Genomic DNA, 24,265 nt, shown 5'->3' with positions numbered 1-24,265 from the left:
TTGCAAAGGGATGTACCGAGACCCAGTTTTAGAAGCTTGTTGATGAGAACAGAGGGTATGAATGCTGAGCTGTAATCAATAAACAACAGCCTAATATAGATGTTCTTACTGTCCAGGTAATCCAAGATCAAATGGAGAACCAATGAGATTGCATCTGCTCTTGACTTATAGAGACAATAGGCAAATTGCAGTGGGTTAAGGTCCTTGGTAAGGCAGGAGTTGATTCTGGCCATGACCAACCTCTCAAAGCACTTGGTCACTGTAGATGTGAGTGCCACAGGAGGATAGTCATTGAGGCAGTTTACCCTGCTCTTCTTGAGCACTGGTTTGACTGTCACCTCTCTGAAGCAGTTGGGAACTTCCAGTTGCAACAGTGAGAAACTGAAGGTGTCCTTGAACACTCCCGCCAGTTGATTGGCACAGGTTTTCAATGCCTTTCCAGGTACACCTTCAGGGCCTGACGCCTTGTGAGTGTTCACCCTGTTGAAAGATGTTCTGATGTTGGCCTCTGAGACAGAGATCACAGGGTCACCAGATGCTGCAGGAATTCACATAGATGTAGTTTTATTTGCCCTTTAAAAGTGTGCATGAAAGGTTTTGAGCTCATCACGGAGTGAAGCATCACAGTCATTCATGATGCCTTGCTGGAAGCGATGACCTGCAAACCCTGCCAGAGCTGACATGCATCCGACACCATCTCTAAATTCAACCAGAATTGCTTCTTTGCTCTTAGAATAGCCTTCTGTCGATTATACCTGGACTTCATGGATGCTTCTGGATGACTGGTTTTGAATTCCACAGAGCTAGCCCTCAGCAGACTACAAATCTGCTGGTTCATCCATTGCTTTTGGTTTGGGTATGTCTGGTATATTCTCATAGCAAGCACTCATCCACACAGGTTTTAATTAAGTCAGACTAGAAGATGAATCCCTGAATACCGTCCATCCCACCAACTCGAAGCAGTCCTGTTAGCAGTTTGCTGCCTCCCTTGACAACACCTTCTTGGTCCTCACCACTGCTGCTATAGATTTTGGTCTATACCTATATGTCTATCTTCTGATTACAGTGCTCAGCTCTTCCAGTCCCTGCCTGATGTTGGCCTGAGGTGGAATGTATACTGCTACCAGGATGATGGTAGAAAGCTCTCTTGGCAGATAAAATAGACGTCACTTGATCACTAGATTTTCCAAGTCGGGTGAGCAGAACTGAGATAGAACTGTCATGACTACTTCAGCATGCAATTCAGTTCAATTCAAGTTTAATTGTCATTCAATCATACATGAATACAGCCAAACAAAATTGTGTTACTCTGTGACCAAGCTGCAAAACACGTTACCAACGGTCACACACTGCACACAGCACACACAAGGTAGCAAGCAGAAATGCTATCACAATTACGCAATTAAAAAGTCCAGAACTCGCACCATCGATCTACGGTGGACCACAATAGAACTTGCCTTCTGCTGAGAGAACACTTGGGGTGGCAGCACTGACTCCAGCCCTGATACTGTGCCACACTGCCCCCCGGAGTCTCGGATGCCTCTCTCCCAGTGGCTGTTAACAGGTGACACCACAGCTTGAGGCCTAGTCCGTGCTAAGACAAAGACCACGCAGCTCCACCACCATCTGCCCCCTACTCTCAGACAACAAATCAGTGAATAGAACTTGTAGATTAGCAATGTACAAAAGGGTCTTGCAATCACTAGTAAAGCAATTACAGGTGGCCCCCGCTTTTCGAACGTTCGATTTACAACAACTCACTGTTACGAAAGACTTACATTAGTACCTGTTTTCGCTAACCAAAGAGGATTTTCACTTTTACAAAAAAAAGACGCCCGCTTTATACGTGTGTTTACCCCAAGAAAGACTACAATGACCGTGAAGCCTTGTGCAGGTAGTTGATTTGCGCATGCTTGTACGTGCCGATTTTTTTCCTCCAAATCGATTTTGGTTTGCTGCCTTCCTGACCTTGATAAGTGAAACTACACTGTACCTACAATATTTCTACTTCATATAGGGTGTAAATTTATTATATCATTCCTGCTTTTACGATATGTTAGTGTTATTTTAGTTTTTATGTGTTATTTGCTTTGATTTGGTAGGTTATTTTTTGGGTCTGGGAACGCTCAAAAAGTTTTCCCATATAAATTAATGGTAATTGCTTCTTCGCTTTAGGACGTTTCGGATTTCAAACAGTTTCATAGGAACGCTCTACCTTCGGATTGCGGGGGAAACCTGTAACGCGGTCTCTTGCCACAAGACTGCAAGCCGCCATTGACTCAGGCAGCTGCACGTTGTGTAATTCCCTCATTACAGACCTGCAGTGCTTCAAGTTCCTGATATATAGCAGGATTTTGCAATCATTAAAAATACATTTAAATTGGACAGTGGCACCTGGGCATCATTATTTTACAGGATGTCATGTGGAGGAACCATATCTTCATTAACAAAAGGGTTCGGCAGAAGATGTACTTCATGTGGCAGTTGGTAGTTGTTCCTTCCACAGAACATGCTGTGCCATTCTACACCGCCATCACAGAGAGCATCCTCACATCGGCCATTACTGTCTGGTTTGGCGCAACATCCTCTCACAATGTACCAAATCTGGAGTGAACCATCAGGTCAGCAGAAAATATCTGCATCACAGCAGGACTTGGACGTGTCCAGGACAAAGAAGCAGGCGGGAAAATTCCTTGTGGACACTACCCACCTTGTAAACTGCCTTCTCCAAAAGCTCCTACTGGAAAGCACTATATGACTTTTAAAATTATAACTTCACCCCATTTTAGAAGTTTCCTTCCTCAGGCAGTTAATCTATCAATCAGTCCCCTCAATCTATTATCCCTGTTACTGTACTGTAAACACATTACACCACTTTTTATAATGCTGGTTAGACCATAATACCATAAAACCATAAAGTATCTGTGCAGAATTAGTCCATTTGGCCCATCGAGCCTGCTCCACCATTTCATCATGGCTGATCTGTTTTCCTGCTCAACCCCAATCTCCTCCCCAATTGTACATTGTAAATACATGCTGATCATTATGTACTTAAGCAAATTTATTCCATATCCATACATTAACCTCTAACTTTATTATTTAGTATAATTGTTTATACTTTATAATTGTTGAATGTTGTTTTTTGACGCACGTCCAGCCCTGACCGGCACACCACAGCATATTCCTAATGCACGTAAATGCAAATGCCGAATGTATTTTGTGGCTATCTGGAGTAGACAAATATCACAGTTGTATTGTACATGCACACCTTGACAATAAAATGAACCTTTGAACCTTTGATAAAGTTGATCCTTGATAATCCTGCCCAAACTTAACCCCACGCCTATGGAAATGCTAGTTCAAGTTCTAGTTCAGATTTACTATCATCTGACTGTACATACATACAACCAGACAAAACATCAGCATCTATATTAGTAAGTAATGTGCTCAGTCAATGCACCTTACAATTGGTAGAGCTGCTGCCTCAGTTCCATCAGCTTTGGTTGACTCTGATCTCCAAAGCTGTTCATGTGAAGTTTGCATGTCGTCCTTGTGACTGCATGAATTTTCTCGGGATGAACAAACAGTAGGTACAAGAACGGTCCATTTGTCTGTGATGGTCACGACGTTAAATGAAACTTTTCCTCCCTCAGATTCAGACTTCTTTATTTATCACAAGCACATTGAAGCATACAGTGAAATGGGTCATTTGCGTTAGTAGTCAATACAGCTGGGATGTGCTGGGGGCAGCCTGCGAGTGTTGCCACACCAACACAGCATGCCCACTACGCTTTGCAGAACCACACAAACGACAACAGCTGCAGTGCTTTGTACAGCAGTGTCGTCTACTTTGGAAGGAAAAATGAAAGAGCAGATTATTATTTAAATGATAAAAAATTGCAGCATGCTGCTGTGCAGAGGGACTTGTGGAGTGCTTGTGCATGAATCGCAAAAGGTTGGTTTGCTGGTGCAGCAGGCTATCAAGAAGGCAAATGGAACGTTGGCCTTCATTGCTAGAGGGATTGAACTTGAGACAGGGAGGTTATGTTGCAATCCTACAGGGTACTGGTGAGGCCGCACCTGGAGTACTGCGTGCAGTTCTGGTCTCCTTGAAGAATGATATACTGGCTTTGGAGGCAGTGCAGAAGAGGTTCACCAGGAGATGGTGGGATTAGATTATGGGGAGAGATTGAGTCGCCTGGGACTATACTCACTGGAATTCAAAAGAATGAGAGGAGATCTTACAGAAACAGAAAATTATGAAAGGGTTAGAAAAGATAGAGGCAGGAAAGTTGTTTCAACTGGCAGGTGAGACTAGAACTAGGAGACTAAGCCTCAAGATTCGGGGGAGTAGAGTTTGGACGGAGATGAGGAGGAACTGCTTTTCCCAGAGAGTGGTGACTCTGTGGAATTCTCTGCCCAATGAAACAGTACAGTAAATATATTTAAGACAAGGTTGAATAGATTTTTGCATAGGAGGGAAAAGGCAGGTAGGTGGAGATGAGTCCATGGCCAGATCAGCCATGATCTTGTTGAATGATGGAGTAGGCTCAACAGGCCTGATGGCCTACTCCTGCTCCTATTTCTTATGTTCTTATAACAGCAAAACAAGTTCCATTCCAACCCACTCAGGTACACATACAGACCTCCCACCCCACCCCTGGGAGAGCTTCACTCTCACCACCAGTTCTCAACCCCAAACTCGCAGACATCCGGCTACCAACCTCCAGTCGATATGAACACAAAATGTCAACAGTCCATTTCTCTTCACAGAAGTTGCCTGACCCACGGAGTTCCTCCAGCATCTGCCATCTCTTGGGTCTCCATCTTGTGTGTGTTTATCTCTGTCAAGATTCTGTGGCTAACAGGAGGTTTGACAAAATAAATTCTTGTATTTTCAGTGAGAACTATCTATTCCGCTGGGCAAGCACGGGTTTACCAAAGGAAATCGAGATGCTCAATAATTTGAAGGTGGTGTTCACGGTGAGTACCAAGCAAAATTCTCCTGCAATTTAAGGCCACAGAAAGAGACCTTTTCACTTAATTTACCTCAGTCAGTTTTATACCCAACAGCCCCCAGCTGTCTTTTGAGATCTCAGATAATCAACGTAGGAGCAATAGATAGCATGGAGAGCCAGAGACTTCTTTCAAGGGGCAGTAATGGCTAATGCCAGAGGGCGGCCTTTTCAGATGAGTGGAGGAAAGCTTAGGGGAAATATCAGAGCTAGGTTTTGTACACAGAGATTGGCATGAGTCCACAATGCTCTGTCAGGGGTGGTGGTTGATACAGATAAGTTGGTGGTACTTAAGAGATTCCTGGATAAGCATATGGATGAAAAAGCTGGATAGCTTTGTGGGATGGAAGGCTTAGATTGATCTTAGAGTAGGCTAAAAGTTTGTCAAAACATCATAGACTGAAGGGCCTGTACCATGCAGTTTTGTTCTACATTCTGTGCTCTTTGTTACTACTGGGCAGAATTTCCTTCTCTGTTAGTGATTCTAAACACTCCGTATATAGAGATTGTATTCTGCACCAAATGTGCTGATAAGAGTGTGTTTCGCACCCCCTGTGACAATGGTTGACTAATACACTCCACTTATGAAGCCCTCTCAACCGCACTCCATGCTGACTCTCAGACATGCTGTGTTTCGGACAGCAAGCTGTTTGGGGCAAGTAGGTTAGAATGACTTTCATCTTCGATATCCCTCCTACACAACCACGGTATGGTTTTAGATTATCGATAAGATTCTCCTTTGTTCTTGTAAAAAGAGCTTGCTTGTAACAGTGCAGCTCAGAAACAAGCCCTTCAGCCCACATTGTCTGCTGAGAAGGATTCCAAATTAAAGTAACCCCTGTTGCCTACAGTTGGTTCATATCTCTCTGTTCCTGCATATTCATGTCTGAAAGTTGAATGTCCACTGTTATATCTGCTTCCACCATCACTGCCACTGGCAGCCCATTCCAGGCACCACACTGAGCAGACAATAAACTTTTCCTCTCTCAGCTCAAAGCTATCCTGTCTATTGTTCAACATTTCTTCCTTGTCAAAGTTCTAAGTAAATTTATTATCAAAGTACATATATGTCACTATATACAACCCTGAGATTTATTTTCTTGTGGGTATGCTCAATAAATCTATAGCATAATAACCAGAATCAATGAAAGACCGCCAACTTGAGCATTCAACCAGAGTGCAGAGGACAACAAACTGTGCAAGTATAGAAAGAATAATACTAAATAAATAAGCAATAAATATCGAGAACATGAGATATAGAGTCCATTGTTTGTGGGAATATTTCAGTGAAGTTATCCCCTCTGGTTCAAGAGCCTGATGGTTGAGGGGTAATAACTGTTCCTGAACCTGGTGGTGTGAGTCCTGAGGCTCCTGTACCTTCTTCCTGATGGCAGCAGTGAGAAGGGAGCCTGTCCTCAGTGGTGGGGGGTTCCCTGATAATGGAAACTGTGATTCTAAGACAGAGTTTCTTGTAGATGAGCTCAATGGCGGGAGGTTTTACCCGTGATGGACTGAGCTGTTTCCGGTATCTTTTGTGGGATTTCCCATCTTGGATTAGAGTTTAAAATTGTTCATTTATCTTGTAACTTTATCTTTCTTATGCTTGCTTATATTTTTAAATAATGATCTGCACACTTGTATTTGTTTAGTGAATTTTCCAGTAGCAGTACTATAGCCATAGTTTTTGCTTACTTATTTATAATTGTTCTTTTTTCTTTTTTTATTTGTATGTTTTATTGTCCTTTGCACAATGGTTGTTTGTCCATCTTATTCTGCATGGTTTTTCATTGATTCTATTGTGTTTTTTTGAGCTTACTGTGAATGTCCGCATTAAAACGCGTCTCTGAGTAGTATATGGTGACTTGTACACTAAGCACTTCGATAATAAACTTATTTTGACCTTTAAACTTTGAAAATAACCATAACTTTGTTGTCCTTTCTCTTTCCCTTTGTTCATTCTCTGCTCCGTGCACTTGTAACACTCAATAAACAGCTGTAAGTAACAGGTTTTATGATTCATTTTTTTTTAACTTCTGAACCTTTGGATCGCATCATCACCAGGATCTAACATCAGGACAGAGATTTTGACTATCTAACCCATCAATGTCTCCAATAATTTGATCTCCCCTCAGGTTAGGTGTCCCCTCAGCCTCACTACTCACTCTTGGTCTTTCTGTTTTAGGATTTAGGAAACAAAGACTTGAATCGGGAGAGGATTTACTTAGTGTGCCAGATTGTACGGGTGGGTCGAATGGACCTGAAGGAAACAAATGCAAAGAAAATGACCCAGGGATTGAGGAGACCATTTGGAGTGTCAGGTATGGAATAATTGGATGTCTTGGAGTTTTTTGAAAGGTTACAGTAAACATACACAGAGCAAGGCGGACTTTCAGCTTGTGCAACTTCTTGTTTCTTGGATCCTGGGCAAGGTTTGATCAGCACAGATTGTGGACTGGACGTGTTTTTAGCACACTCTGCAGCTTATGTTATGTGTGTTTCCAGTTACTCCTTCGTTATTGCTATTTTGCGCAATTTTGATCAGGGCACTTCAACCCGGGCTGGCACTGTGGCCTGCAGTCAACAAACAACACAGCACTAATTTGAGATAAAAATTCCTAGACTGCTTCAAGGATTTGGCAGTTTGATGTTTAATATTCTATATGTTATTCCCTCATTTTTTTTTGCTGTTTGCCTGATTTGTTCATTTTTTTGCAGCTGGATGTTAGATTTTTTTTCTGAATAGATTGGGTTTTTTTTAATAACTTTGGATTCTGTCTGGCCAGCTTTTCATCTGATTGTAATCCTATTATTCTATCTGCCAAAGTCTGACATTAATATCATAAAGTTTCCTCACTCGGCTCAAAGTTGTCCCTGCGCTTCAAGAATTCTTATTTCTTTGAAAATAATGGAAAAATATTTGCAATCAAATGATCAGATAGCAAGGTCTTATTTTCTCAGTGCATTGAAAATTGATTTAAAGAAAGAAAGATTAGCTTTCTTAGTCACACGTGCATAAAAAAAATACAGTGACTGCATGGGTTTCCTACTGGTGCTCCTGTTTCCATGCACAGTCCAAAGATGTACTGGTTGGCAAGTTGACCCGAGATGAGGCTCAGATTAAGTCAAAGGGTTGCTGAGTGACATGGCTTGAAGGGCCAAAAGGTCCTGTTCCATGTTGTATCTCGATCAATCAATCATTAAATCAATAAAACTTTCAGTGAATTGTAATTGAGAAGTATTGGCAAGAAAAAGGATGTGCTCAGAAACTCAACATTACCTTCTCCCAAGCTGAGGAGATGGAAAATTAACATGACGGGAGTGCACAAAATGCTGTAACAGATTGGACAACTGTAGAAATAAAAACGTTGCAGTAGTGGGTGATTTTAACTGTCCTGGTATTTGTATTGGTTTGATATTGTCACATGCATAAAACACAGTGATGAGCTTGTCTTAGACCATAAGACCATAAAATATAGGAGCAGAATTAGGCCATTTGGCCCATTGAGTCTGCTCCACCATTTCATCATGGCTGATCCTTTTTTCCTCTCAGTCCCTCTCTACTGCCTTCTCTCCATATCCCTTCATACTCTGACCAATACCATACCTTGCATATTGTTTATAGAACTCAGATCATTACAGAGTGCACTGAGCATTAAGGTCAAATAATAACAGTGCAGTATAATTGTTACTGAAAAAGTTCCTATATATACGTGTCTCAGTCTTTTACACATTATTGTATTTCAAATCAGAAGTAATCTCAAATGGGTTAAGTTGTAACACAACAGCATAACACTTTATAGCGCCAGTTGTAAAATCAGGGTTCTATTTCCATCATTTGCGTTTCTCCCTGTGACCTTGAGGGCTTCCTCTAGCATTCCCATAAGACGTACAAGGATTAAGATTATTGAGCTGTCGGAATGTTAGAAGTGTGGTGATACTTGTGGGCTGCCCCCAGCACTTCCTCAGGCAGTGTTGGTCATTGACACAAACGACACATTTCACTGTATGTTTCAACGTATGTGTGACAAATAAAGCTAATCTTTCTTTCTATAAATCAATTTTCAATACACAACACTGAGAAAATAAGACATGTGATCTGATCATTTAATTGCAAGTACTTTTCCATTATTTTCAATGGAGTAAGAATTCTAGAAATACCAGGACAACTTTGAGCTGAGTGGAAAAAAAAAATCTGATATTAAAGTCTGACTTTGGCAGATGGAATAATAGGATTACAATCAGATGAAAAGCTGGCCAGACGGAATCCAGTCAAGATTATTAAAAAACATAATGGGTGAATTCATTTATTGATTGTAATCTTCCAAAGTTGGCTGGAGTTTCACCTGGCACTTGGAGAATGAAAATCAGCAAACCTTTCACTTTATAAAGCAGAGCAGGTCTCACCAAATAACTGCAGTCTATGAGTTCAATTGAGTGGCAGGGTGGGGATACAGCTCTACCAAAGGAGGTCTAAAATGCTCCTTCCCTCAGGTCACCCTTTGACAAGGTCTAGCCCCCCCCCCCCCCCAGATCAGGGTCACTTGAAGCCATGGTGGATTGTCATATGACCAGCTGGTGCATATCACATGTCCTGGTTATGCGACCACTGATGCCAGGAAGACAGTCTCTGAAAGTACTGATAATGGTTGGGGTCACCTGTCTTGCAAAGTCACTGCCCAGAAGAACGTAATGGCAAACCATTTCTGTAGAAAAATATGCCAAAATGAATCATGGTCATAGAGGATGATCACCCACGTCATACGACACGGCACATAATGATGATGTCATACAACACGGCACATGATGATGATGATATGAGTTCAGTAACAGTGGTGGGAGGAAATTGGCGAAATCCATCAAAACATCTAGACAGGTGAATTCCTGGAAAAGAACACATTGGGGAAGAGTCAACACAAGAGTCTGATAAATGAACTAGGTCTAACTAAGACACAAGAGATGTAAAAACAGCATGCCTGTGTCTCCTGTCAGATTTCAGAATAGTCCATGAACACTGTCCTGTTATTCCTTCCTTTCTTTTTGTAATCTATGACAGTTTTATATCTTTACACTGTACTGGATCAGAATCCGGTTCATTATCACTGACATGTGTCACAAAATTTGTTGTTTTGTGGAGGCAGGATAGTGCAAGACTAAAAATTACTGTAGGTTACAATAAGAAATTTATATAATAAAGAAAGAAACGGTGCAAAAAGAGAGCAAAGATAGCGAAGTAGTGTTCATGGGTGCATGGACTATTCAGAAATCTGATGGTGGACGGGAAGAAGCTGTTCCTAATACCTTGAGTGTGGGTCTTAATGTTCCTGTGCCACCTCCTTCACAGCAATACTGAGAAGAAGGATAGTGAAGGTTCTTAATAGTGGATGCTGCCTTCTTGAGTTTGGAGATTTGAGTGTTGAGCACTGCCCAGTTGGGGAGATCACAAGCCTGAGGAGACGTAGTTCACTCAGGTTTGCTGACTGAGTAGAAAAGGCAGCGACTCACGGCAGTTTGGTGCTTTAAGCAGCACCCGATCAGCGTTCGGGATTAATTGGCAAGAAGAAATTGAAGTAAGGCCCCTGTGGAATGTGGAATGGCCAGTGTTGGAGTGGACAGAGCTAGAGTGGGGATTTTGAGACTTTAGCTCTTTGAGGCTTCAGCGAGGAAGAGGAAGTGAAAGCAACAAACTGTAAGTAGAGCTTCTCCCCACTCCCCATAGTTTATTGTTCTTCCTTCTTTATATCTGCTCAGTCAGAACAGCAGAGATGCCAGGCAGGATAGTAGATCCTCTTGTGGGATGTGGGAAGGCAGGGAGCCTTCCAGTGTCCCTGACAACTATACTTGAAAGAAATACATCCAGCTGCAGCTTCTAACACTATGTTAAGGAGTTGGAACTGAAACTGGATGAACTCCAGATCATTCGGTAGGCAGAAGGGGTGATCAATAAGAGTTGCATGACATAGGAAACTGGGTGACATTCAGGAAGGGGGAAGGGATTTAATAGCCAGCACAGTATAGCCCGGGGGGCATCCCCCCTCAACAAAAGGTCATTTCCCCCAACAATAATTTTGGATATTGTTGGGGGGAATGACCGAGCAGAGGAAAGTCACAGCGGTCATGTCTCTGGCACTGAGTCTGACTGTGACTCAGAAAGAAAGCAGGGAGAAGAGACGAGCTGTGGTGACAGGGGATTCGTTAGGGGAATAGAAAGGAGGTTCTGTGGATGAGAATGAGATTCCCAGATGGAATGTTCCCTCCAGTTTGCACCTGAACTGGAAGGAGACTAATATCCTAGTGGGAAGGTTTGTTAGTGCCATTGATAGGTGGATAGTTAAGTAGATAGATGGATGGATGAAGTTTAAACTAGAGAGTTGCAGGGGGATGGAAACCAGAGTGCCAAAACAGTTAGTGGAGAGGTTGTGGAGACAGATGTTGTTAAGACCTCAGGCAAAGTCAGGAATCAAAAGGTTGAGAATAGTACAATAAATGTCTTGAGCTGCCTATATTTCAATGCAGGAAGAATCATAGGAAAGGCAAATGATCTCAGGGTATGGATCAACACATGGAATTATGATATTGTTGTCATTGTCAGAACCAGGATCAGGTTTATAATCACCGACATGTGACATGAAATTTGTTAACTTAGCAGCAGCAGTTCAATGCGATACATAATATAAAAAAGATAAATGAAATACATAATAATAAATAAGTAAATCAATTATGTATATTGACTAGATAAAAAAATGTGCAAAAAACAGAAACGCTCTATATTAAATAAAAAAGTGAGGTAGCATCCAAGGGTTCAATGCCCATTTAGGAATCAGAAGGCAGAGGGGAAGAAGCTGTTCCTGAATCGCTGAGTGTGTGCCATCAATCTGTTGGGACCAGGTTAGATCCTCAGAGATCTTGACGCCCAGGAACTTGAAACTGCTCACTCTCCCCACTTTTGATCCCTCTATGAGGATTGGTATGTGTTCCTTCATCTTACCCTTCCTGAAGTCCACAATCAGCTCTTTCATCCTACTGACGTTGAGTGCCAGGTTGTTGCTGCAGCACCATTCCGCTAGTTGGCATATCTCACTCCTGTACGCCCGCTCATCACCACCTGAGATTCTGCCAACAATGCTTGTATTGCCGGCAGATTTATAGATGGTATTTGAGCTATACCATGTTATCACCAATCCGTACAGTTTGTGGTCTTCCGTTTAGGAAGTCGAGGATCCAATTGCAGAGGGAGGTACAGAGGCCCAGGTTCTGCAACTTTTCAATCAGGATTGTGGGGAATTATGGTATTAAATGCTGAGCTATAGTTAATGAAAAGCATCCAGACATTGGTGTTTGTGTTGTCCAGGTGGTCTAAAGCCGTGTGGAGACCCATGGGGATTGCGTCTGCCAGTGACCTATTGTGGCGACAGGCAAATTGAAATGGGTCCAGGTCCTTGCTGAGCAGGAGTTCAGTCTAGTCATAACTAATCTCTCAAAGCATTTCATCACTGTTGATGTGAGTGCTACTGGGCGTAGTCATTAAGGCAACTCACATTATTCTTCTTAGGCACTGGTATAATTGTTGCCTTTCTGAAGCAAGTGGCAACTTCCACCCGTAGCAATGAGAGGTTGAAAATGTCCTTGAATACTCCCGCTAGTTGGTTGGTACAGGTTTTCAGAGCCTTACCAGGTACTCCATCGGGACCTTCTGCCTTGCGAGGATTCACTTTCTTTAAAGACAGTCTAACATCGGCCTCTGAGACAGAGATCACAGGGTCATCAGGTGCAGCAGGAATCTTCACAGCTGTAGTTGTGTTGTCCCTTTCAAAGTGGGCATAGAAGGCGTTGAGTTCATCTGGCAGTGAAGCATCGCTGCCATTCATGCTATTGAGCTTCACTCTGCAGGTCTTGCAAACCCTGCCAGAGTTGCCGTGCATCCGATGTTGCCTCCAACCTCATTTGAAATTGTTTCTTCTCCCTTGAAATAGCCCTCCACAAATCATACTTGGTTTTCTGCTACAGGCCTAGGTTACCAGACTTGAATGCCACAGATCAAGCCTTCAGCAGATGACGTACCTCCTAGTTCATCTGCGGCTTTTGGTTTGGGAATGTACAGCAAGTCTTTGTGGGCACACACTCATCCACACAGGTTTTAATGAAGTCAGTAACTACTGCAGCATACTCATCCAGGTTCGAAGATGATTCTCTGAATACAGTCCACATTAGTTTGCAGGAGGGGCAGGACTGACAGATCAATATTCAGGGGTTCGGTTGTCTTTGATGTAATAGAGCGGGAGGGATTAAAGGAGGAGGGGTGATGTAACGGGTCAGGGAGAATGTCATGGCATCAAGACAGACTGGAGAACTCATCTAGTGAGGCATTGTGGGTGGAACTGAGAAATAAGAAAAATATGACCTAGTTTTTGGGACTATATTACAGACACCCAACAGACCTAGGGATTTTGAGGAACAAATTTGCAGAGAGATTGCAGACTGTTGCAAGAAACACACAGTTGTTATAGTAGGTGATTTTAACATATCACATATTGAATGGGACTCCTGTATTGTAAAAGAACTACCGGTAGGTGGGATACAGTTTGTCAAATGTGTTCAGGAATGCTTCCTTTATCAATATGTTTAGGTCCCAACGAGGCAAAACTTGATCTGCTATTAGGGGATACGATAGGGCAGGTGACAGAAGTTTGTGTAGGGATCCAATGATCACAATGCCATTAGTTTTAAAGTAAATATGCAAATACAAACGTTTGTAGATAGGTCCGGTCCATGGGTTATAACTCTAAATTAGAGTTCGGCCAGTTCTGCTGGTGTCAGAAAGGATCTGGCAAATGTGGATTGGGACAGGTTGTTTTCTGGCAAAGGTGGCAAAAGTATACTTAGTAAGTGGAAGGTCTTTGAAAATTAAATGATGAGAGCACGAGGTTTGTATGTGCCTGTCGCAATAAAAGGTTAAGGTAACAGCTGTAGACAACCTTGCTGGTCAGATATTGAAGCCCTGGTTAAGAAAAAAACAGAGTTGCATAGCAGGTGTAGGCAGGTAGGAACAAATGAGGTGCTTATGGAGTTTCAGAAATGCAAGAGAACACTTAAGAAAGAAATCAGCGTAGCTAAAAGAAGGCATGAGGTTGTCCTAACAGAAAAGGTAAAAGGGAATCCTAAGATTTTCTACAGATGCATAATCACAGGGGACAAAATTGGTCATTTGGAAGATCAGAAGGGTAATCCATGTGTGGAGCCAAAGAGATGGGTGAGATCTTAAGTGAATGTTTTGCATCTGTATTTACTCAGAAGATGTACACAGATCCTATAGCAGTGAGGCAAAGCAGTATCCACTTCATGAACCCTGTACAGATTACAGAGGAGGAGTTGTCTGCTGTCTTGAGACAAATTAGGGTGTATAAATGCCCAGGGCCTGTGTCGGTGTTCTCTCCTACCCTGGGGGAGGCAAGTGCAGACATTGCCAGGGCGCTAGCAGAGATATTTAAATCGGCCTTAACGACGGGTGAAGTACCAGAGGACTGGAGGATAGCCAATGTTGTTTTGCTGTTTAATAAAGGCTCTAAAAATAAACCAGGAATCTATAGGCCAGTGAGCCTGACATCAGTGGTGGGAAAGTTATTAGAAAGTATTCTGAGGTACCGGATATATAAGTATTTGGATTGACGTGGAATAATTAAGGATAGTCAGCATAGCTTTGTGTGTGGTAGGTCATTTTCAATTTCAAGGAGGTTACCAGGGAAGTTGATGAAGGCAAGGCAATGGATGTTGTCAACAAGGCATTTGATAAGGTGCCGCATGGGAGTCTGGTCAAAAAAGGTTCAGTAGTTTGACATTCAGGATGAGAGAGTAAATTGGATTAGACACCAGCTTTGAGGGAAAAGCCAAAGAGTGGCAGGTGGATGTTTGCATCTCTGACTGGAGGCCTGTGACTAGTGGTGTTCCGCAGGGATCGATGGTGGATCTGTTGTTGTTGTTTGTCCTCTTTATCAATGAGCTGGATGATAATGTGGTTAACTGGATCAGCAGGTTTACGGATTACACCAGGATTGGGAGTGTAGTGGACAGAGAGGAAGGCTGTCATGGCTTGCAGTGGGATCTGAACCGGCTGGAAAAACAGGCTAAAAAATGGCAGATGGAATTTAATGCAGACATGTTTGAGTTGTTGCATCTCTGAAGGACCTTCCAGGGTAGGTCTCCCACAGTGAATAGTAGGGCATTGATGAATGTGGTGGAACAAAGGGATCTGGGAAGATAGGTCCATAATTCATTGAAAGTGGTGGCACTGTAGATATGGTTGTAAATAATGCTTCTGGCACATTGGCCTTCTTAAATCAAAGTATTGAGTATAGGAGATGGAATGTTACGTTGAAATTGTATAAGACTCTGGTGACTCCTCATTTAAAGTATTTGTGTGCTGTTTTGGTCACCTGCCTACAGGAAAAATGTAAATAAGTTTGAAAGAGTACAGAGAAAATCTACAAGGATGTTGCCAGGTCTGGAGGACCCAAGTTATAAGGAATGATTGAATCGGTTAGGACTTGATCCCTTGGAATGTAGAAGGTTGAGAGGAGACTTGATGGAGGTATATAAAATTATGACTGGTCTAATTGGTGCTGGGTAAACACCAGCAGTCTTTTGTCACAGAGATTGGGTGGGACTACAACCAGAGGCCATGGGTTAAGGGTGAAAGGTGCTAGATTTAAGGAGACTGAACCTGAGGGGAAACCTCTTCACTCAGAGGTTTGTGAGAGTGTGGGTCAAGCTACCAGCACGTGGTGTATGCAAGTTTGATTTCAACACTTAAGCGAAGTTTGCATAGGTACCAGGATGGTAGGGGTATGGAGGGCTGTGGTCCCGGAGCAGGTCATTGGGAGTAAGTAGTTTAAATGGTTCAGGACAGAGTAGAGGGGCTGAAAACACTGTACCTGTGCCATGCTTTTCTATGACTTTATAACTCGATGACACCTTTTGAAGGTGCCCTTGTTAGTGGGAAGGATGATGGAGCTGGCTTTCTGCATCTTTCTGTAAATTGCAAATTGTATCGATCCTAAGCATCAGAAGCAACAACTTAATAAGTTTATAATAATGAACCTGATTTGGAATCTGTAGCAAACAGAAAATTGCAGGAGGAACTCGGCGGGTCAGGCAGCATCTGTGGACGGGCGTGAATGTTCTTCACCTGAAGTATTGACTGTCTGTTTCTCTGCACAGATGCTGCCTGAGCCACGGATCTCCTCCAGCTGTCTGTTTTTCTTAATGTCATTTAGTCATAGAGCATTACAGAAAAGAAGCAGTCTCTTCGGCCCATCTGGTCTGTGCCAGCCTGATCTTCAGCAAAGTCTCATTTACCTGCACTCACAACCTTTCATAGCTCTCTCATCCATGTAATTACCCAAACTTCTCTTAAATGTTGAAAATAAAAATGCAAATACCACTTCCTCTAGCAGCTCGATCCACACTAGCAGCACCCTCTGAGCGAAGAAGCTCTGGTTCCCCTTAGCCTATGACCTCCAGTTCCAATAGACTCAACTCAGTGGAAAAAGCCTGCTTGCATTAACCTTATCTATACCCTTTATAATTTTGTATACCTCTATTAAAACTCTCTTCATTCTCCCATTCTTCAGAGACAAAATGCTGGAGAAACTCAGCAGGCCAGGCAGCATCTTCAGAAAAGAGTAAACAGTCGATATTTTGGGCCGAAACCCTTCAGTAGGACTGATTAAGGGTCTTGGCCCAAAACGTCGACTCTTTACTCTTTTCCATAGATGCAGCCTGTCCTGTGGAGTTCCTCCAGCATTTTGTGTGTGTTACTTTGGATTTCCAACATCTGCAGATTTTCTCGTGTTTCTAACCTATTCAAACTTCCTCTGTAATTCTGGTCCTCAAGTCTCAACAACTTCCTTGTAAATTTTCTCTGTATTCTTTCAATCTGAGGCTCTGCCCTCTGGTCATAGACCCCCATTTTAGAACCAGTGCCATTGAATGACAGAGTAATCTGTACAAAGGAAATGAAAACGATTAGCAAAGTCCCACCAGAGGGAGCCCAGGTCATGTGTGTCTCTATTTGTTAAACACATGAGATGCACGGTTAAACCAAAGGAGAAAAGAAAGCCTGAGGACAATCTGGAGGTTGTGAATATTTTGTAGTTTCGGGAAAATTCATCAACTATCCAGTTCAATCTGTTTGACGTCTTTATCCACTTTAACCACTAACTTCCTTATATCTAATTCTTTAATTTTTAGGTAATTCTTTATACTTTTTAATTGTGATTTTTGTTGCATGTCCAGCCCTGACCAACACAGCACAGCAAATTCCTAATTCATGTAAATATATATGATGAATAAAGTTGATTCTTGATTTTACTTGGAATGCGATTGCAGAATCTATTTCGTTATTTATTTAATTTCGAGACACTGCGCAGAGCAGTCCACTCTGGGTCTTCGAGTCGCGCCACCTAGCAACATTGGACAACCCTGATTTAAGCCTAGTTGAATGGCGGGACAATTTACGATGACCAATGAACTTACCTGTTATGTCTTTGGATTGTGGCGGGAAGTTGGAGCGCCCAGAGAAAACCCAGCATTCGATGGGGGAGGACGTACAAAGTCTTTACAGAAGCCGCTGAGATTGAACTCTGAACTTCAGTGTCCAGGGCTGTAATAGCACAGTGCTAACTGCCACATCACTGTGGCACCCAAGACATGTTTCAGGCATAGTTAACTCTTAATGGATTTCTCCCACAAAATCCCAGATAGAACAGACTCTGGAGCAGGATAAGGTACAGCATCTCATATTATACAATGGGTTATTATTGTCACATGCACCGTGATACAGTGCAAAGCTTGTCTTGCATACGGTTCACACAGAACAGATCATTATACCGTGCATCGTGGCAGAGTAACAATGCAGAATAAAGTGTAACAGCTGCAGGAAAAGGGCAGAGCTGGTTTACTCTTGTCAGACAAGATCATAACAAGGAAGATTTTTGTCACAAATCCGTCTTATCCTACAAAGGAAACACTTGAAAGATGCCATCAAAGTCAGCCTGAAGAAATTCAACATTACATCTAAAACCTGGGAAGATATTGCTCTCAATAGATGCAGCTGAGGGAGCTGCGCTACATGACGGTGAACTCCTCTGTGCCACAGAGAACAAGTAGCAGTTGCGAAAGGAGAGACTGAACAACCAAAAGACCCGACCCCTGACCACAGCCACCACTCTTGTCCACACTGCACCAGAATATGTGGATACCGGAACATCCTTGCGGCCACGTGAGATACCACCAGTAGGCAACCTCTTAGGAGAACATCATACTCGGCTCGAGTGATCGTATTAGTAATTAGCATCATACTAGGGAACTATTAAACAGTTTTATAACTGCAGAGTAGAAACTTTCAGGCTTTTGTATCTTCTGTCCGAATGAAGAGGGAAGAAGGAATGTACGGGGCGGGTAGAGTCTTCGAATATGCTGGCTGTTTTCATGAAGCAGTGAATATTCCACCTGGGTAAAATACAATCTGATGGTATGAATATTGAATTCTCCGACTTCTGGTGAATTCTATCTCCTTTCTCCCTCCTCATGATCTACCCCGTTCCTCCTGCACTCAATCCAGCCCTCATCACCCGGTCTCTTTTCCTACCTCCCCCACACTGATTGCTGTTCCTTTGTATATCCTTTATTAGAATTTGACTTCCAAGTCTTCTGAGAACAGTTTCAGAAGAGACTGAAACTGTTAGCAAGTTTTTTTTCATTGTACCTGTACCTTAACATGCTCATGCAGATGGCAATAAACTATACTTGGATTTTCTTCAGGGGCTGTGGGCTTTGGAGACTGAGGCAGCATTTAAGCACCCTGATGAAGGGGTTTCGGCCCGAAACATTGACAATTTGCTCTTTTCCATATATGCTTCCCGGCCTGCTGAGTCCCTCCAGTGTTTTGTGTGCGTTGCTTTGGAATTGCTGCTTCTACAGATTTTCTCGTGTTTTCAATTGTCCATCCCTAGTTGCCTTTGAGGAGGTGGCTGTGAGCTGCCTTCTTGACCCGCTGTAGTCCTTGTGGTGTGGGCATACCCACAATGCTGTTCAGGAGGGAGTTCCAGGATTTTGACCCAGCAATGATAAAGGAGTAGCGATATATTTCCAAATCAGCATGGTGTTTGGCTTGGTGGGCATATTCCAGGGGGCCTATTCCCCTTGCTTCAGCTGAGCTTGTCTTCCCAATGAGTAGACATTATGGCTTTGGAAGGTGTTGTCTGAGGAATCTTGGTGAGTTGCTGCAGTGCTTGCTGTGGATAGTATATATCGCTGCCTCTGTCCATTGGTGTTGAGTGCGTGGTTGCCAATGGGGTGTCTATCTGGTGGGCTGCTAGGAAGCAAAATAAAGCTGTGCCCAGTGGTGATGCAACATGATGTCAAGATAGCATTTGATGAAGTTCCACATCAGAATCAGGTTTAATATAAAACCATGACATAGGAGCAGAATTAGGCCATTTGACCCATCAATTCTGCTCTACCATTCAATCATGGCTGATCCCTTTTATTGCTCCTCAGCCCCATTCTCCGATCTTCTCCCTGTAACCTTTGATGCCGTGTCCAATCAAGAACTTATCAAGCTCTGCCTTAAAATACACCCAACGACCTGGCCTCCATAGCTGCCTGTGGTAATAAATTCCGCAAATTCACTACCATCTAAAGAAATTTCACCACATCTTTGTTTGAAATGGACAACCCTCTATCCTGAGGCTGTGCCCCCTTGTCCTAGACTTCCCCACATGGGAAACATCTTTTCCACATCTACCCTGTCTAGGCCTTTCAACATTCAAAAGGGTTCAGTGAGATCCCCCTTCATCCTTCTAAATTCCAGCAAGTACAGACCCAGAGCCATCAAACATTCCTCATATGATAACCCTTTCATTCCTGGAATCATCCTTGAGCTTCTCCTCTGAGCCCTCTCCAATGACCTCTCCACATCTTTTCTTAAATGAGGAGTCCAAAACTGTTCACAGTCCTCAGCTGTGCAGCCAGTTAGAATGCTGTAGAAATTGAGAGTGCTTTTAGTGAAATACCAGATCTCCTCAGACTGTTAATTAAATATAGCCACTGTTGTGGCTTCTTTGTAGCTGCATCAAAATGCTCAGTTCAGGTTAGAACCTCAGAGATATTCACATCCAGGAACCTGAAATTGCTCAGTCTTTGCACTTCTGATCCCTCTATGAGGACTGGTGTGTGTTCCCTCGTCCTACCCTTCCTGAAGTCCACAATCAGTTCTTTGGTTTTACTAATGTTGAGTGCAAGCTTCTTTCCACATGTCAGGCATGGTAAGGTGTTGGGTGGCTGAGGTGAAATTGGAAGTGGATGTGAAACTGGCGAAGGATGAAGTAGGTATTTGTCAAAGGGATGATGTTGAACCATGGTCTCTACCAGGCATATTTTCAGATCTACATTAAGTTCATAAATTCAGAACAGAACCATATGACGGTAAGTTTTGATGCCAAAGCAGTGGGAGGAGGAGTTCAGGATTGCATTTAACTCTTAATATATTTCTCCCACAAATGCCCAAATAAAACCTACTGAAGAAGAACTCTGAAGGAATCTATTCAACCTCTTGAATCAGAATCAGTTCTGATTTTCTCTCCCATACTTATTGAACGTTGCCCAGGGTAATATATAGCAGGAGCCAGGAGAAACGTTGCCCACTCAGCAAACCTGTGGTCGGAGTGATGAAGGCACAGGAACAAAGCCATTGATTACCTGCGCGGAGACAAAGAAAATGTGCTTAGATAGAGTATATGGATTTCTTGTTTTCCTTTGACTAATTACTGTTTAATGGGTGCAAAGAGGCTTGGTTGGTTTTCGATTACTATTAATGGAGGTTGGTCGTATGTTAAATCCTGATGACTAGAAATTGGTTTCTAAGCAAATTCCAAGTGCTTGAGTTGACTATAAAGCTATTAGGAAGTGCTGGTATAAGCAGGAGATATAAATTTTGCAGGGGATATATATTTTTTTTCAGGGGGTGTGGGAAAATGATGCGATTTGTTGGGCATATCAGTTCATTCTTTTATTTCAGAGAGTCACGGTGTCATGTTGTCAGTCAGCACATGGAAGTCGGCCTTTCAGCCCAACTAGTTCATGCTGACCAAGACTTTCATCTGAACTAATCCCATTGGATCCATATCCCTGTAATGTTATCCGTGTACCTGTCTGAGTATCTTTGAAATGTTGTTCATGTACCTGTATCAACCACTTCCTCTGGCAGCTTCTTCCATATTGTGTCTACTCTCTGGGTGAAGACATTGCCCCTCAGATTCCTGTTAAGTTTCTTCCCTCTCACAAAACTATGTCCTCTAGTCTGCCATTCCCTAACCCAGGGAAAACAGCTGGGGGCGTTCAATGACCCTCATAGCTGTATGCCCCTCTAAACATCCATAAGATATAGGAGCACAATTAGGCCATTTGGTCCATTGACTCCACTCCACCATAACTGATCTACTTTCCCTCTCCGCCCTGACTTCTCCCTGTAACCGTTCATGCTTGACTAATCAAGAACCGATTAACCTCTGCCTTAAATAGACATAATGACTTGGCCTCCACAGCCGCCTGTGGCAATGAATTCCTCAGATTCACCACCCTCTGGCTAAATAAATTCCTCCTCAACTCTGTTCTAAGTGGATGCCTGTCTATTCTGAGGCTCTGCCCTCTGGTCCTAGACTCTCCTACCACAGGAAACATCTTCTCCACATCCACTCTGTTGAGTCCTTCCAACATTCGATAGTTTTCAAAGAGATTCCCCCTCATCAGATTACGCTTCATTCTCATATGGTCCTATGAGAAAGGTGCGAACCTGCTGAACTTCTTCCTGTAATTCAGTCCCATATTATTGAAACACAGAGAATACACTCAGTGGCCACTTTATGAGGTACACCTGCTCATTAATTCAAATAACTAATCAGCCAGTCTTGTGACAGCAATGCATAAAGCAAGCACACATGTTTCAGAAGTTCGGTATAGTTCAGGAAGAGCTGCCTCAATGACTAGTGCCAAGACACACTCACATCTACTATGATGAAATACTTCAAGAGGTTGGTCATGGTCAGAATCAACTCCTGCCTAATCCAGGACTTGGACCCATTACGATTTGCCTGCCACCACAATAGGTCTACACCAGATGCAATTTCACTGGCTCCCCACTCAACCTTGGATCACCTGGACAATAGCAATACCTACATAATGCTGCTGTTTATTGATTACAGCTCAATGTTCAACACAATCGTACCCTCAGTTCTAGTCAACAAACTCCAAACTTGGGCTTCTGCATCTGGATCCTTGACTTCCTTGACACTCAGTATTGTTATATATAGGTTGATTGTATGTCTATAAACAGACACTAGGCAAGGGAGTGTTTGTACAGAGGGTGACAGACATGAGATGATAAAGTGGTGGTGGTTGGTTAGTGAGTGGAGGTGTTGATCACTGTTACTGCTTGGAAAGTAACTGTTTCTGAGTCAGGTGGACCTGGTGTGGATGCTATGTAGCTTCCTCCCTGATGGAAGTGTGACAATCTATGAACAGGGTGGGTGAGATCTTTTATGAAAAGAGTCCAGTCAACGTTTCCTGCCGAAGGGTTTCTGCACGAAAAGTCAACTGTACTCTTTTCCATAGGTGCTGCCTGGCCTGCTGAGTTCCTTCGGCATTTTGTGTGTGTTGCTCGGATTTTCAGCACCTGCAGATTTTCTCTTGTTTCTGATTCTGATTCAGATTCAGCTGTTGTTCAGACTAAATATCAGAATGGGGAAGAAATGTAACCTTCGTGACCTTGACCTGCATGGGAGGCTGGGCAAGAAAGTTCAGTCACTTGGCATTCAGGATGAGGTAGTAAATTGGATTAGATATTGGCTTTGTGGGAGAAGCCAGAGAGTGGTAGTAGAGGGTCACCTCTCTGACTGGATCCCATGACTAGTGGTGTGCTGCAGGGATCGGTGCTGGGTCCTTTTCTGTTTGTCATCGATATCAATGATCCGGATGATAATGTGGTTAACTGGATCAGCAAATTTGCAATGACACCAAGATTGGGGGTGTAGTGGACAGCGAGGAGGGCTATCATGGGTTGTAGAGGGATCTGCATCAGCTGGAAAATGGGCTGAAAAATGGCAGATGGAATTTAATGCAGACAAGTGCAAGGTTTACACCAAGGTAGATCTTACATAGTGAATGATAGGACACTGAGGAGTGCAATAGAACAAAGGGATCTGTGAATGCAGGTGCATAATTAATTGAAAGTGGCATCACAGGTGGATAGGGTCATAAAGAAAGCTTTCTGCACAAGGGCCTTCGTAAATCAATGTATTGAGTACAGGAGATGGAATGTTGTGCTGAGGTTGTATAAGACATTGGTGAGTCCTAATTTGAAGTAATGTGTGCTGTTTTGGTCACTTACTGACAGGAGAGATGTAAACAAAGTTGAAAGAGTACAGAGAAAATTTATAAGGATGTTGCCAGGTCTGGAGGACGTGAGTTATAAGGAAAGATTGAATAGGTCAGTAACACACACAAAATGCTGGAGGAACTCAACAGGCCAGGCAGCATCTGTGGAAAAGAGTACAGTCGATGTTTCGGGCCAAGACCTTTAATCAGAACTGTTCAATGGGAGTAAGCAGTTTATATGGTTATATGGCATGGACTTAGATGGGCTAAATGGCCTATTTCTATGCTGTACTTCTCTCTGACTTTATGACCATGGAATGATAATTGATGCTTTGAGTATTTCAAAAATTGCTGATCTCCTGGGATTATCACGCACACCATTCTCTAGAGTTTACAGAAAATATTGCGGAAAAAAATCAAAAAAAAAACATCTAGTAAGCGGCAGGTCTCTCGGCAAAAATGCCTTGTACATGAAAAGTTCGGACTAGCTCAAGTTGTCAGGTAGGCGACAGTAACTCAAATAACCACGTGTTACAACAGTAGTGTGCAGAAGTGCATCTTTGAATGCACAACACATTGGAGCTTGAAGTGGATGGGCTACAGCAGCAGAAAACCACACCGGATTCCACCCCTGTACCTAAAAGAAGTAGCCGCTGTGTGTACATATGAGTGGAGCACAGAAACAGGCCTTTTGGTTCTCTGTGCACTGAGCATGATGCCAAGTAAAATTAATCTGCTGCTTGCCCATGATCCATATCGCTTAATTTGCTGCGCATTCACATCTGTCTAAAAGCCTCATAAATGACACTATTACATCCACTTCT

At 42.8% G+C, this 24,265-nt stretch overlaps 1 protein-coding gene across 1 annotated transcript in view; it reads left to right on the top strand.

Moving 5' to 3' along the window:
* Positions 1 to 24,265, top strand: part of LOC140726138 (dedicator of cytokinesis protein 2-like) — a 1,234,790-nt gene that overhangs the window by 214,309 nt on the left and 996,216 nt on the right. Inside the window, exons 9-10 of the mRNA XM_073042110.1 lie at positions 4,902 to 4,983; positions 7,198 to 7,333. Coding sequence (XP_072898211.1) covers positions 4,902 to 4,983; positions 7,198 to 7,333 — 218 coding nt within the window. The remainder of the gene's footprint in view (positions 1 to 4,901; positions 4,984 to 7,197; positions 7,334 to 24,265) is intronic.

This window comes from Hemitrygon akajei, chromosome 4 (assembly GCF_048418815.1).
Source record: "Hemitrygon akajei chromosome 4, sHemAka1.3, whole genome shotgun sequence".
Taxonomy (NCBI): Eukaryota; Metazoa; Chordata; class Chondrichthyes; order Myliobatiformes; family Dasyatidae; genus Hemitrygon; species Hemitrygon akajei.
The sequence above is the reverse complement of the archived record's forward strand: the minus strand, read 5'-3'. Positions and strand labels throughout refer to the sequence as shown.